Consider the following 15,410-nt stretch of genomic DNA (forward strand, 5'->3'; position numbering starts at 1 on the left):
CTCGATGCTGTTGTCAGCATAAATCCAAGTAATCCCGCTTTGTGCAATACCTTTCAAGGACAAAGAGTCCATTCTGCGTCTCAGGGTGTTGACAATGTAAACAGTGTACAATATGATGGTCACGTGACCCACACACACACATGAAGTCCTCTGTGTCCTCTAGACCAGCAACGTGTTGCCCCGGGAGCGGTGGGAGGAGCTGGAGGCGGAGCTGAGCGCAGGCCCCTCCTTGCTGTGCGATGACACACCATGGCCCAACGTGCTGGTCATCCAGCTGGGCACGTTCCTGGTGGACCTGATGGTGCGGGAGCTGAAGGTGCACAGTGACCTCATTGTTCCCGGCCCCGACAGGAAGCTCATCGCCGTGCTCTATCACATGTACACCTTCCGCAGCAACCGGCAGGTAAACACACACACACACACACACACACACACACACACACATACACACACTACAGTGGACATGTAAGACTACATGAATACTCAAGTATAATACATACACAATGTAATACACATACACATATTCACAGCATGTGAATGTGGACACAGAAATACAGGAACTACACACACACACACACACACACACACACACACACACACACAAAGAAGACACCAGCTGCAGTGCATATGTAGAAGGCGTAACATGAAAACTCTCATAGACACAGTTGTTTGCACAGATATACAGTATTTATACACATACCTAGGCCTGTCACGATAACAAATTTTGCTTGACGATAAATTGTCTCAGAAATTATTGCGATAAGCGATAATATTGTCGTTCTGAGAATTTTCCTCGGGAAGAGGAAGACGGCCCACTTGTTGTGTTTTTTTCCCCAACTGGGAAAACTGCAGCGGATGATTGTGTTTTAGATGCATATGCATGTTTGTTGTGTTGCCGCTTTTAATTGCGACTGTTTTCCAACAAATGCGACACACCGACTCGCACACGTTCAGTGGTTCACCACGGGCATTCGGTTTAAATTCGAAATGCTCCCACACTGCAGCTGTCGCGTTTCGCTTAGAAACCAATTCCATCTTTTTTGTCTCGAATAGGCATAGCCTATTTGAACTCGCAACTAGCTTTCTCTCTGCCTAGTGCCTACCGGTATACTTCTCACGCGGCTCTTTAGCTGCACTCTGTGGTAGGCTACGCCAGTAGTTCCGCCTCCCCACACACCATGCGACTGACAAGTGACTGACATGAGGGTTCACTCATGGTTACTCTAAGGACCCGAGAGAGAGTGAGGGAGAGAGAGACGAGGAAAACAAACAAGCATGCAAATGGCATTTATCGTGGCCAGAAAAATTATCGAGCTAATTTTAATTATCATGCGATTAATTGATTTATTGAATATCGCGACAGGCCTACACATACCCAGTGTGATTACAGACACCGTAATGCAGTGATCGGAGATGAAAAATGTGTAGGAACGCTGCATACTGTAGATATACTCTTATTGGTACAAAGACATAATGTAAGGCCCTTCACTGTTTCACATAGATGCAATTAAGCCTACAGATGGATGGACTTTCATATGGACGCACGCCATAAGACCCATGCACACCCATTGATAAATATGCACCACACACACACACACTTTGGCACTCATGTGTGGATGCATGTGTGTGTGTGATGGTTTGCTGACGGTAGGGGGGAGGGTTTTTGAATGTGTGGAGGCAGATTGGCCTGATGAATGAGTGGAGTTTGTAATTACAACAGCAGGGCGGAGAAGACGGCAGCCATAACAGACGCCCCTCATCAGGAAACACAGCTGTCCGTCAATGTCAGCGCATCACACGGCTCTCTTCCTCCCTCCCTCCCTCCCTCTGTCTCTCCCTCCCTCTCTCTGTCTCTCACCCCCTCCCTCTGCTTATTTCCCTTCTGGCTCATCCCTCCATCCTCCCTGCATCACCTTTTCTTCCTCTCTATCTCCCACTCTCTCCCACCCACTGTTTTCTCTTCCTCATCTCTCTTTCTCCTCATTCCATGTCCTCCTCCTTCCCTTTCTCTCTCTCTCTCTCTATCACTCTCTTCCTTTCTCTCCCACCCATCTGTCTCTCCCTATTACTCTGTTTTTCTTACCACCCCCCCCCCCACGCCAATATGTCTCTCCATGTCTTCTACTGCCTCTCTCACTTCTTCTGTCTCTCTCTATCTTTCTCTTTCTCTCTCTGTCTTTCTGTCATCCCCTCCTCCTCCTTATTTTTCTCTCCTCCGGTCCAGACGCTCAATGTGTGTTCGTATGAATTATGGAAACATTTTTCTTGCATGAGTGGCTTTGGGCTGGGGAATGGGGGTGGTGGATAGGTGTGCGTGCGTGTGCGTGCGTGTGTGAGTGTGTGAGGTGTGTCAGCTGAGCATGACGAATAGCTCCCAAACTAATTCCCATTTTACTGGTCCCTTAATTGGCCCTCTGATTCATCACCTCGGGAGCCGGGAGAAGGGGGAGAAGGAAGCAGAGTTAAAGAGGGGGGGGGGGGGGGGGGGGTTTGTGATGGTGGATGGGTCGCGGGCGTAACACCGAAGCCTCTCTGCCCTGCCCGGCGTGACGTCGCTCTCTGACGGAGAACCCCCTCCATGGGCTTCAAAGCGCAGGGATTTAGCGGTTCTTCGTCTGCTGCGACTGCAGATGGTCATAGCGGTTGGGGGGTGGGGGTGGCTGTGTGTGTGTGTGTGTGTGTGTGCGCTCGTTGGACTGTTGCCGGTGTTTTTGTTGACGTTGTTAGGGGTGTGCAGCGGGTGAGGGGGGGGGGGGTGGCAGAGGGGGGTGAGCACTCTGTAGATCTTCCCTGGATCTTACAGGTGGCTCTCAGGGAATTTCCACTCGCCTGAAGGATCTGTCCCGAAATGTGTAACACCCCACCCCCTACTTAGATCCCCTTCAACTGTGTGTGTGCACATTCAGTCTCTGTCTTCATCCATCTGCTGTGTGTGTGTGTATTTGTGTGTGTATTTGTGTGTGTGTGTGTGTGTGTGTGTGTCTGTGTCTGTGTCTGTGTGTCTGTGTCTGTGTGTGTGTGTGTGTGTGTGTGTGTGTGTGTGTGTGTGTGTGTATGTACTTACGTGTGTGTATTTGCGTGCGCACGCGTGTGTGTGTGTGTGTGTGTGATTGTGTGTGTAATTGTGTGTGTGAGGGAGTGAGCGTGATATTCTGTGTCAATGTGATGGCGAGAGAGAGGGTTTATGTGTGTGTGTGTTTGCGTTGTGTGTGTGTTTGCGTTGTGTGTGTGTTTGCGTTGTGTGTATGTGTGTGTTTGCATTGTGTGTGTGTTTGCGTTGTGTGTGTGTGTGTGTGTGTGTGTGTGTGTGTGTGTGTGTGTGTGTGTGTGTGTGTGTGTGTATGTGTGTCTGTGTGTTTTTGCGTTGACTGTTAAGGCTTACAGGAAGTAGTAAATGCCCTGCTGTCACATATAATTAGAAATGTTGCGTACCAGACGTTATGCCTTTGAACAGGCCTCTAACGTCATGGCAATTGCTCTTAGTCAAGTTATGAAGTAGCACACGAGCAAAGTGCTAGTGATTGATGTAGACCAGTCAGAACCTGAATGAATAAACATTTTCCTCAAAGGTAATCAAAATGTTCAGACTGTACACCAGTGACTGCAGGTTTGTGTATTGGAACTCTTGCATGCTGTGTGAGTGATTGTCAGTGCCTGAAAGATGTGATGACTTCAAATCATGTTAAAGTTTGTTTTGTCAGGTACACACATCCAGAAGATGAAAGTTAGAGTTTTGCCCTTCTCATTGACAGCTTTGTTTACTTCTGTTTGATTTATTGCTGCAGCTAAAGCAGTTTGATGGGAAAAGAAAGAAATATTGGTGGAAGATCATTAAAACCTGTAGAGTCCTTTTGTTTTTTGGGACAAAATCTAGTGAGTAAATAAATGTCGCTCTGGGAGTTGTTGTAATGTGTTTTTTATTCTAATGCAGTTCTTGTGAAATTGCTTTCATAGATCGGTTTTATAAAGCCTCACCCGATCCTGACGCAGCTGCAGTCAGAGGCCTTGGAGACCAGACTGACGTTCGACTCATACGTGATGCCCATGCTGTGTCCGCCGGTGCCGTGGACGTCGCCGCGGTTCGGGGCGTACCTGCTGACCCCCACCAAACTGATGCGGTCAGTGGAGGGCGCGGTGCAGCACCAGCTGCGCCTGGAGAAGTGCCCAGACTACGAGCTGCACTCGGTGCTCGACTCGCTCAACCAGCTGGGCAACTGCGCCTGGCGCATCAACCAGCCGGTGCTGGACATCATCATCGGCATCTTCAACGACCGCGGCAACGAGAAGCTGGACGTGCCGCCGCCCGTATCCGAGGCGCCCGAGATCCCGCGCTTCTCGCACAGCGACCCGAGCTACACCACGGCGGAGAAGGCGGCGCTGAAACGTGAGGCCATCCGCGCCAAGAAGAAGTTTGCCGAGATGCACAGCCTGCGCATGGACGCCCTCTACAAACTGTCCATCGCCAACCACGTGCGCGACCAGGTAACAGAACCACCATGGTACAGATCTCAAGGCTCAGTACATGCTGGCATGTATAGAGTGGCCAGTATATATGCAGTATTTGCTCAACGTATTGCTCATGCTCATTCTGAGATTGATAGATGAAGGAAACTCTTTGGTAACACTTTACTTTAGGGTTTCTACATAAGAGTGACATGACACTGTCATAACCCTAACACTAACCCTAACCCTAACTTGTCATGACAAAAACCGAACGTGACACTTCACAGAAGCGAGTGGTAGAAGCGTTATGTCGTAAACGTTTATGACTTGTTTATAATGTTTATGACATGTTCATGACAGTGTCATGTCACTCTTATGTAGATACCTTCATGTAAAGTGTAACCAACTCTTTTAAATGAGGGGGACTGTAGTGAGAGCTCTGGGGTATCTGGTGTGCGTGTATGGTAATGGGAAAAGGTTTAAATCATAGGAGGTACCTTAGGATGATGGGCAGGTTCGGACCAATTCCGCAACATATCGTTATGTACCAAATTCAAAGCGAGCCTTAATGGCCAAACTGTGACGTCTCTGTACCATTCCACCCCTTACGACCAGGTCTTCTGGTTCCCGCACAACATGGATTTCCGCGGGCGCACATACCCATGTCCGCCCTACTTCAACCACCTGGGCAGCGATGTGACGCGCGCCCTCTTGGTGTTCGCTGAGGGCAAGCCGCTGGGGGCGCACGGCCTGGACTGGGTCAAGATTCACCTGGTCAACCTGACGGGCCTGAAGAAGCGCAGCTCGCTAGCCGGGCGCCTGGCCTATGCCAACAGCATCATGGATGACATACTGGACTCCGCCGACCACCCACTCACGGTGAGCCACAATCTCCACAATGATGGTTTTGGATTAAATTATCTTCAGCAATAACCTTTTCACAGTGATAATGTAGTTGACATTGTATTACATGAACTTTACTTTGGAACACGTATTTGCCTTTTCAAATCAAATATATTATTTTTAGAAATGTCGTACTGGTGTGGTGTGCTATAGTGTCTCCACACTACAGCTAAACAGTGTGTGTGTGTTTGTGTCTGTCTGCCTGTGTGTGTGTGTGTGTGTGTGTGTGTGTGTGTGTGTGTGTGTGTGTGTGTGTGTGTGTGTGTGTGTGTGTGTGTGTGTGTGTGTGTGTGTGTTTTCAGGGGAGGAAGTGGTGGATGAACGCAGACGAGCCCTGGCAGTCTCTGGCCTGCTGTATGGAGATCGCCAACGCTACCCGGTCACCTGACCACACCAAGTACATCTCCCACTTCCCTGTACATCAGGTACCACAATCCCCTCTGCCTGGATGCTTGGAGCAGCATCTACTGATAACATATAGATAGGTACCAGGTCTCTGATGTAAAGGTCCCAGGCTGGAACTACGTCACCTTGACATAATATAGGTAGATAGATACATATGGGCGGGTGGATGGACAAGTGTATTGATTTACTGATTGATTCACTAATAAATGGGAACATGTTTTACATAACAAAACCAGAATTGAAAACTCCAGCTTTGCTACTACTACTATGTGTTTTTGGCTGCTGCTGTTGCAGTTTGTGCTTGTTGTTCTGAGTGCAGCCATTGGCCTGCAGGGGAAGCTGAGTGTAGCTCTCACAGTTGAGCAGGCCCAGCTGATAGCTCATGTTTCTCAGTGCAGTCTTCACTGTACCCATTCTAGCGCCGTAAGCAGAATCGCATCTCACAGAGAGAGAGAGAGAGAGAGAGAGACGCTCCACAGATGGGGTAGACTGCTCGTGAAACTGACCTTTTCGACCGACGCGCCTCCCCACACACCCTCATCTGCTGTGGCATTAAGAAATCTTTTGGTCGGGTGCCCGTGCGTTCGCACCCCTCGGCCAGCTAATTTTACCAACCAGATGTTGCTGAGCATAAGAGGAGCAATGGGGAGTTTGTTTTGCTTCGTAATGGCTTGTTACTTGTGGGGTTTTATTGTCTCTTAAATCACCATAGAGCGATGGAGGCTCAAAGGCGTCAATGAAAAGCAGCGTTTATTTTTTTGCCAAGGAGAAAGTATGGCATCAGCGATGTTTGCTGTAGCCAGCCCCTTAACATTGATTGCACAGTATGTTTGCTCCCTCCACAGTCTGTTCTCAGGCTTTCATTGGCATCTGTTAGCCAAAGAGTTTAAAATAACAGCAAGGTTTTAAGCGATTTTTTTTTGTTGTTTTTAACATCAGTGTGTTCTGTGCTGTGTTCTGTGTGTATTCGGGCTTAACATTCTTAGTGTAAGCCCTGCATCGTTAATGAAATATACATTTACATTAATTTATTAAGCAGACACATTTATCCAAAGTGACTTATATGTATTATATTACAAGGGCCATTGTCCCCGGAGCGACTAGGGGTTAAGTGTCTTGCTCAAGGGCACAATGGTGGGAGGTGGGAATTGAACCCACAACTTTTCTGGCTACTACAGTACATGCTAGCCTCCTTAACCACTATGCTGCCACCACCCCTTGTAGAATGTTGAAATGTAGAATGTAGTAAAAAAAAATGAAAAATGTGTTTTTGCTGATTTGCCCCTGTGTCTGTTTGCCTCCCAGGACGGCTCCTGTAATGGGCTCCAGCACTATGCGGCCCTGGGCCGCGACGTGATCGGTGCCACGTCCGTCAACCTCATGCCCTGTGACGAGCCCCAGGACGTCTACAGCGGAGTGGCCCAGCAGGTCAGTAAGCCTCCACTTGCACCAGGGGGCGCCAGCTGGCAGCGGTGCTCCAACTGCCCAACCCCTTTCACTCGCTTGCTCTCTCTCTCCCTCTCTCGCACCTCTCTCTCTCTCTCTCTCTCTCTCTACCACTCTCTCTCTCTGTTATTCTCTCTCTCTATCACTCTTTTTCTCTCTATCACTCTCTCTCTATCACTCTCTCTTTCTCTCTATCTCTCTCTCTCTATCACTCTTTTTCTCTCTACCACTCTATCTATCACTCTCTCTCTCTCTCTCTCTCTATCCCTCTCTCTCTCTATCACTCTCTTTCTCTCTACCACTCTCTATCTCTCTCTCTCTCTCTCTTTCTCCCTCTCTCTCTGATCCTCACTCCCATTCCTTCCACCCAACCCTGCCCTCTTCCTCTTGCACCCCACCCTTGCTGTTGGTGGCAGAGGCTTCAATGGGTTTCTTCTCCCGAGAGCTCTGGCATCCTTGCAGCTTCAGTATGAGTGGCCGGTCCAGACCAGAGTATCCAGACTCCTGCTTGCCGGATCTTGGAGTATTGGCCAGCCTATTGACTTCCTGGGGTTTAGGAATGTTAATGGCTGAATCAAACCTTTAGTCTGCACCTGGTGTAGAAGATGCTTTTCCAAAGGCTGTAATGAGCTGTGTGATGCAAGTTGTTCTTGCGTCACTAATTCTTAGCTCATGTAGCTCAAAAAACATAGTAAAGCAACTTCAAATTGATATTGTGTAATTATGTATTGGCCAAACACATCGCAACCAGTTCATATGAATTATTGTACTTTACCATATCATCATTTCATTGCTTTTGACATCAGTTTTAGTAGGTTTGTTGTTATTTGCTTTATCAGGCATTGTTTATTCCTTGAAAAATATTTTTTTATTAAAGTATACTATTCTAATGTCATATTAAATGAAAGTCTGCTTGAATGTTTTGAATGTAGTGATTTGTGATATGAGTGTTCACCACGCCCTGTCTCCATACCGTGTTCCTGTTCAGCTGAGGTTGATGTTGTCTTTGCTCTCTGCTGTTCTCCCAGGTGGAGGAGTTCCGTGCGCGGGACGCGGAGAAGGGCATGAGGATCGCCCAGGTGCTGGAGGGCTTCATCAGCCGCAAGGTGGTCAAGCAGACGGTGATGACCGTGGTGTACGGGGTCACACGCTACGGGGGTCGCCTGCAGATTGAGAAGAGGCTGAAGGAGATTGATGATTTCCCCAAGGTAAAGCCTCGCTACCAACACACACACACACACACACACACACACACACACACACACACACACACACACACACACACACACACACACACAGTCTCTCTGTCTGTTCTACTCAACACAATCATACACATGCACATACACATACACACCCACGCTCAATACTGTATGCTCCACACACACACACACACACACAGTCTCTCTGTCTGTTCTACTCCACACAATCACACACATACACCCACACTCAATATGCTCCACACACACACACACGCACACACACACACTCAACTCCACATCCATATCTGGTCCTGCATGTTATATCAATGACACTACTATAGATCCATGTAGCATCTAACCTTCACTGACCTTTGTGGTGTGTATGTTTGTTTGTTTGAGTTTTGATGCCCAGAGAAAAGAGAATGCACTGGAGGCTTTCTCAGCCTACCCATCTATAAATTCACAGCCTCATGCAATCTGTCTGCAACCTCAGTGGTAAGGCTTGCTTTGGGTTTGTGAGTTCGCTCATAACCCTTGTGTCAGTACCCAATGGACAGATGTGATAAATAATGTGGTAATATTGAGTTATCAACCAACCCCCCTCTTAAAAGATAGAAAACTAGATGTACCGCGTAGCGGTACAAAATATGACCGCCGCTCAGTCCTGCACATCCATTCCGCGAAAATAAATCATATTAATGAATTTGTCTCCATCTTCTACTCCATTCCCCACTCTTGAAACTTTTGTGTATGCTTGTTTGAAATGTGTGTTTGCACACATTCCGCACACAAAGTAGCCTACTGGCGCTGCAAAGGTGAATAGATTTGTTTCTGGGCCAAAAAATCTGTAACATTGTTATAAAACCTTTAAAATCTCTAAACAATCACAAGTAGGGCAGTTCATCACAGTCCATCCATTGCAACTGGACTGATGAAAGGTACACCTGTAGGCTACATTGTATTTGGGAAAAGCAGAAGGTAGCAGCATAATGTATTTATTTATTTATTATTAAACAAAACAATCCCTGTCAGTTCCATGCAGTTTTCAACAGCTATCAAGAAGAGAGGTCATGTCATGGATTTTTGTGAATGTTTCTTCTTCTACATATGCATAAGTTTAGTCATCTAGTTCAAATGATATTCAGCTTTATTGTCAATGCACAAATGAAATACCAGTAGTCTAAAACAAAATGCCGTTTTTCCCAGTGGTGCAAATAACTAGCTGACATGTCCAAAGGGCCTTCATGAAATGCGTTGCGAGACTGTTCATACACATTTTAACGGGCAAAGTTGAAGAGCTACTCTCCGTTATTGTTTGTGCAAATAATATTCTGATTCATGTTCCCTTGCATTTTGCAACCATGAGGTCAATGGTTAAGCTCAATCTTTTGACGCAATCTTTTGATTTTCACCCAGCCTAGTCCATGGTAGGCGCCCGATAGAAATATTGTTTAATTTTGCGATTGAGATATCCACGCACTGGCGCCCCCCCTGCGACGTGTTCGCCCCCCGGTTTTAGAGCTATTCTAAATGCAAAAATGCATAGAGGGAGTTATGACAAAACCGTGACTGTTAACAAACTATAAGCTATATAAGGTAGGCCCTATGCTAGGCCTATTACACAACACAAATTGTCGCTAGGCTATGCTGGCGACCCAAATAAAATCTCCGTTGGAACCAATGGCTTACACCTTACAGTATCAAGCTGCCACCTCTTGGCGAAAAAGTTAATAGTTTTGCATATCAGTAGTAATACATTTCACGTAGCTGTGAATCACGGAAAGGGCGAATGAAGTGGACACTTCTAAACGGAACCCAACCCACTGTACAGTAGCTCAAGGTCTGTGGCTAAAGCAGCCATAATGAAAGCGTTATCATTGTTTGGATACTTCACACACACGTGTTTTTTAATCGCATAGACTACAACTACCAAGCTGGAATCAAAGCACATCGACTCCCCTCTCACACCCTAAACACGCACTTCGAACAAACAAAAAGCGCCTCAGTCTCACGGAATAGCCATAGGCAAAACTGTATCTGACCCTTGTAACGTTGGTACTAAATCATTCATCGCAAAGAATGATTTTTGTAGCACGTGCAACAAATATGTGTAGGTAAAGCCCTGCCCTGAATACATCTCAACGTGCGCTCTAAAACATCTGGTTTAAATGGAGATTGTAGATCATCACGGGATCATAGACAGGTTATCTTTCAGGTAGCCTATATATTTTCCATTAAAAAACCATCACGTAGCGAACGTGTTGTGGCTAACTCACTTAGCTCCTGTTAGTAGCCTAGGTTATGGTCATAAGCAAATGAGATGACAGTCGAAAGATACAATTAGTGCTGTTATCGATTTGCTTGGTAGCTTATAAACGCATTTATGGTTTTCTACAAATACATCAATAATCAAATTGGCCTCCATCACTCAACCATGCTAACGGTAACATTATTTTACCTACGTTCTGCTATTGATAGGATTAACGTAGCCTACCTGCAGTAAAAAACAAGCATGTCCGATAAACATTCTCAGATTTATTTCGGCTTCAATAGGAAATGGGAATTACATGTCATGCAGAAATCATCCTACCCTTAGACGTTCTCTGCGGTAAACTACTGTAGCCTACAGTCTTGTCCTTGTAGGAAGCATAGTGTCTTTCCAACCCATTTAAGATTAACTTCCAACAAAATTACGTCTCACTGCAACGATGCGCCATCTAGTGGACAAACGACTACTTATCGCCAATACTGGAAATGCAGCCATGATGATGATGATGAATATTTATTTTGGCTTTCTTTTAATCCTACTGAATTTGTAATTATGTATCGGCCGTTCTAATACCGATAGTATGTGGGTGCCTGTGTGTGTGTGTGCATGTGTATATGTGTGCACCACCATCTACAGGCCAATGAGTGTAGAGTCACTAAATGTACACATAACTTAATTTTTTAGACCCCCCCATGGATGAAATTCTACGAAACTTGGCATACCCCCAGAGAATGTCAGGTTAATCATACACATAAAATTTGGTGCAGTTCTGAACGTCTTTACTGAAGAGAGGGGCGATTAAAGCAGAATGATATTGCATTTTCATTTTTTACCGGGGGGGTGCAAATCACAAATGAGTGATTATGGGCTAAGTTGATGTGGGCCCTTGAGACCAACATACCATAAAAATTTCTTCATCCTCGGTGCCACGGTTCAGGTAGTTATTGAGGAAAAACTGCATTTTTTGGGTTTCGGGGGGCCCAGCGCGGAGGGGGAGTGGCCCCCGGGGACCAAACGAAATTTTTCCGTAAAAGTCTAGTGGGGCTACATACCCACCAAATTTCATGTGCCCTGGTGTTTCGGTGCCCCGGGTATCGTTGACCAAAATTTCAGGAAGTAGATGACGGGAAAAAAAAAAAAAAAAAAAAAAAAAAAAAAAAAAAAAAAAAAAAAACTTTGACAATCCCTATATGACCGCTTCGCTAGCTTCGCTAGCGGCGGTCATAATGATAGATAGGGGTCATTCTGTGTCAAATCAGACAAAATCCAGGAAAAAGGTTACTGCACTGTCTCAGATTTTGCTTAAAATTTGTTTACCTAATATTTAGGTCCCAAAACTAAGACAAAATATTTTTGTTAAATTCCAATGTTTTCATACATTTTTTCACCCATTTGTATATTTTGTACAATCTCAGAAATACCTTATCTTGAAGGCCATGTTTAAAGAGTAATGAGCATTAACATCTTGAAAAGAATTATTCCAAGCCTGCCCAAACTTTGTAGGGTGGAAGACAGACATGTTCTTGGTAAGATTGGACCGTTAAAAGTTTGTACTGCATGCCCATTAAATTTATATGGAAAAAAGTGCAAAAATTGAGGGTCTTGTGAACTCATTTTTGTATCCACATGGCACCAATCATTATTTTGTCTGCAAATACAATCATTTATTATTATATATTATTAAATGCACATGAAGATATCAACAAGGTGTGATTGCATTTTTTGGTAATGTTCATAGAACATGTGGGGTAATCAACGTGGGAATAACTCAGTTTATAGTCTTAGTTATAGGCTGCCTATGAATAATTTTTTTTATTGATTACCCAAACATTGCTTACCAGACAATGTGATTTTCAGGCTGTAAAACTGAAGTACTGAAGTATTTCAAGGGCTGAAAATAATATGAAGATATAGGATTTGAACAGAAATATTTTACAGGCCTTGGTTTTGAGACCCAACAAAATCTGACACAGTGCAGCAACAACCGTCTCTGATTTGACACAGAATGACCCATAGGATAAAGTTGATTTTGTTATAGATATATGGGCTTATTTGTTGCTTTATAAATATACTCAGGCCTCCATCCAAAATCTACTTGAAGTCATGGACAGTATGTTGCCATTTGTGTTTTGAGTTGTTCAGCTTCAGTTGCATGACCTGTGGGATAATCAATGAATCTTTATTATCCGTAGCATATGAACGCACTATACCCAGTCCACCACCTTTTGTGTGGTATATCCTCAGCTTTTCTGCAGTGTCACACTGTGTTGTTGGTTATTTAGCAGTCGTCTGGTCCCGCGAGTGCAGATCCACTCCCCGAAGCACTTAAGAACACACACAGCCATGGAGACACAAGTGATGCTGCTACTACTGCTGAAATCAACTAGGAGGCACCCAGGGTATTGCAGGGAGCCTATCTCAGGCCTTGCATCTGGAAGGGAGGAGGGAGGAGGCAGAACAGGGAAGAGGTTCTTTAGGGTGGTTAGTGTGTGTGTGAAGTGTAAGGGGATTGGTGAGTTGTGTGTGTGTGTGTGAAGTGTAAGGGCATTGCTGAGTTGTGTGTTGGCCCAGCTCTGGAGAGATGCTGGACAGGCTCAGGCAGGCCAGGGTGGCACTTGCCTCATGGCACCCCTCACAGAGTGTGCTCAGCAGAGTCCAGTGCCACCAGAGCCCTCCATGGCAACAGAGTTATCTGAAGCAAGGGCCTTGGCACCTGACTACTGTGCACTGTGCAGGTGGCCAGATGGAAATGCCCTTCTTCTCTTTGTTGCTCTCTGGCTTTGATATTTTGTGTGTGTGTGTGTGTGTGTGTGTGTGTGTGTGTGTGTGTGTGTGTGTGTGTGTGTGTGTGTGTGTGTGTGTGTGTGTGTGTGTGTGTGTGTGTGTGTGTGTGTGTGTGTGTGTGTGTGTGTGTGTGTGTGTGTGTGTGTGTGTGTGTGTGTGTGTGTGTGTGTGTGTGTGTGTGTGTGTGTGTGTGTGTGTGTGTGCTTTGTGATTGCAGGAGCACATATGGGATGCCTCACACTACCTGGTGCATCAGGTGTTCAGCAGTTTGAAGGAAATGTTCACAGGCACCCGGGAGATCCAGGTATGAGCCAACACAAGGACATCCTTCCCATCACATCACCTTTCCCGTTCCCGACATACAGTACCATGTTTATGCATGACAAAATGGAACCCAACCCTCTACATCTGCAGGGGCACTCTACCAACAGTACAGTGAGATACGTATATTTACTTAGACCCTTTACCGCTAGTAATCACTTTCCATTACTGTTCCATTATTTAAAAATGAGTGTGTGGAAGAAATTGAGTAAATGGAGTAGGGTGCGTGTTCAATTTGCCATGTGACATATAGAAGAGAAAGTAGAGTATACAAATTATTGTGTGCACAAGTACATATATAGCCTCTCTCACTGAACTTGGCTTTAAGTTGATATGCTGCATTGCATGGCAACCGGAGACACCAAGACTAAGATTGGGGCTATTTTATTGGCCGAAGAATGCACAAACAAAAATCGAAATACTTGGTAGAAAACACAATTTCATAACTTGATTAGCTGATAGTAGAATAAAGGATATATCCACGTCGTGGTTATATCCCTATCAACCCCATTCTCACTCGTGCCATATTGCTGAAGTAAAAAACAAAACTTAATGCACAATTGTACCTATGTTGTATGTATGTTCTGGCTTATAATTGACCTTCTTGGCACACAGTCCATACCATAACACCCTGTTTTCATTCATCATTCTAGCCACGTCACCACACACACACACCCACACCCACACACACACACCCACACACACTCACAGAGTGAGCCCAGGCTTCCCAGATAAACAGCAGAGTCTTGGAGGAGAGCCTGGTGTTATTTTTAAACTGCAAAGAGAGGCAATATTAATTCTTCAGGTGTCTTCCCGATATAGCCACCACCCCCGCCCCTCCCATATTAAAGAAGACACACACCTGCGTTTGGCTCATGCATTAAAGCCAGGGAGAGAAAACAGATGGGGTGTGTGTGTGGGGCTGGGGGGCAGGGGGGGTGGGTATACGAAAAGATGAACCTGGTTGCCACCACAGGCACATCCCCAGCAACCACCCACACACTCTCCCCCACTGCTTCCCTCAAGGAGGTGCTCAGACAGCCAGATCTAATAGGAAACACCCCATATATATACACACACGCATGCATACACACACACACACACATACATACAAACACACACAAACACATATACACACACAAACACACAAATGCACGCACAAACACACAAATGCACGCACACAGACACACACACACACACACACACACACACACACACACAGACAGACACACACACGGCAGACCCATTGCTGTAAATGGGTCAGATCCTGCTGAGCCCCACAGCCCTGTCTGCTGGCTCTCTGAGGGGGGATGATCAATCCACTCACCCGCTGTACCTGGGAGAAGGAGAGAGGGAAAGAGGAGAGAAGGTGAAAGAGAGAGAGAAAAGAGGGAGAGAGAGAGAGGTGGGGGCCTGTGAAAGAGCGAAGTGGGCCACAGAGATGGAGAGAGAGTGAGTACATGTTCGAGATGGCAGGATGAGGATAGGGATGGGGGGAGTAATAAAGAGATGGAGACATCCAGAGAGGGGGGGAGGGGGGCAGGAAGCTGATGTATGAGGTCCGACTCAGGGAAGCACTGAGACATTAGTCTGGTGCTGAAGCCACTTGGGGCCTCAGGGACTCTGTGTTTGTGTGTGTG

The 15,410-nt window shown here is 45.9% G+C and overlaps 1 protein-coding gene across 1 annotated transcript in view; it reads left to right on the forward strand.

Moving 5' to 3' along the window:
• polrmt (polymerase (RNA) mitochondrial (DNA directed)) overlaps positions 1–15,410 on the forward strand; it is a 55,605-nt gene that overhangs the window by 15,279 nt on the left and 24,916 nt on the right. Inside the window, exons 9-15 of the mRNA XM_076278252.1 lie at positions 164–403; positions 3,955–4,482; positions 5,059–5,322; positions 5,649–5,771; positions 7,057–7,179; positions 8,226–8,405; positions 13,667–13,753. Coding sequence (XP_076134367.1) covers positions 164–403; positions 3,955–4,482; positions 5,059–5,322; positions 5,649–5,771; positions 7,057–7,179; positions 8,226–8,405; positions 13,667–13,753 — 1,545 coding nt within the window. The remainder of the gene's footprint in view (positions 1–163; positions 404–3,954; positions 4,483–5,058; positions 5,323–5,648; positions 5,772–7,056; positions 7,180–8,225; positions 8,406–13,666; positions 13,754–15,410) is intronic.

The sequence above is a fragment of the Alosa pseudoharengus genome, unplaced genomic scaffold (assembly GCF_046254945.1).
Source record: "Alosa pseudoharengus isolate Yale_2024_CS ecotype anadromous, Long Island Sound unplaced genomic scaffold, YU_APseudo_1.1 YU_APseudo_1.1_scf_11, whole genome shotgun sequence".
Lineage (NCBI taxonomy): Eukaryota > Metazoa > Chordata > Actinopteri > Clupeiformes > Clupeidae > Alosa > Alosa pseudoharengus.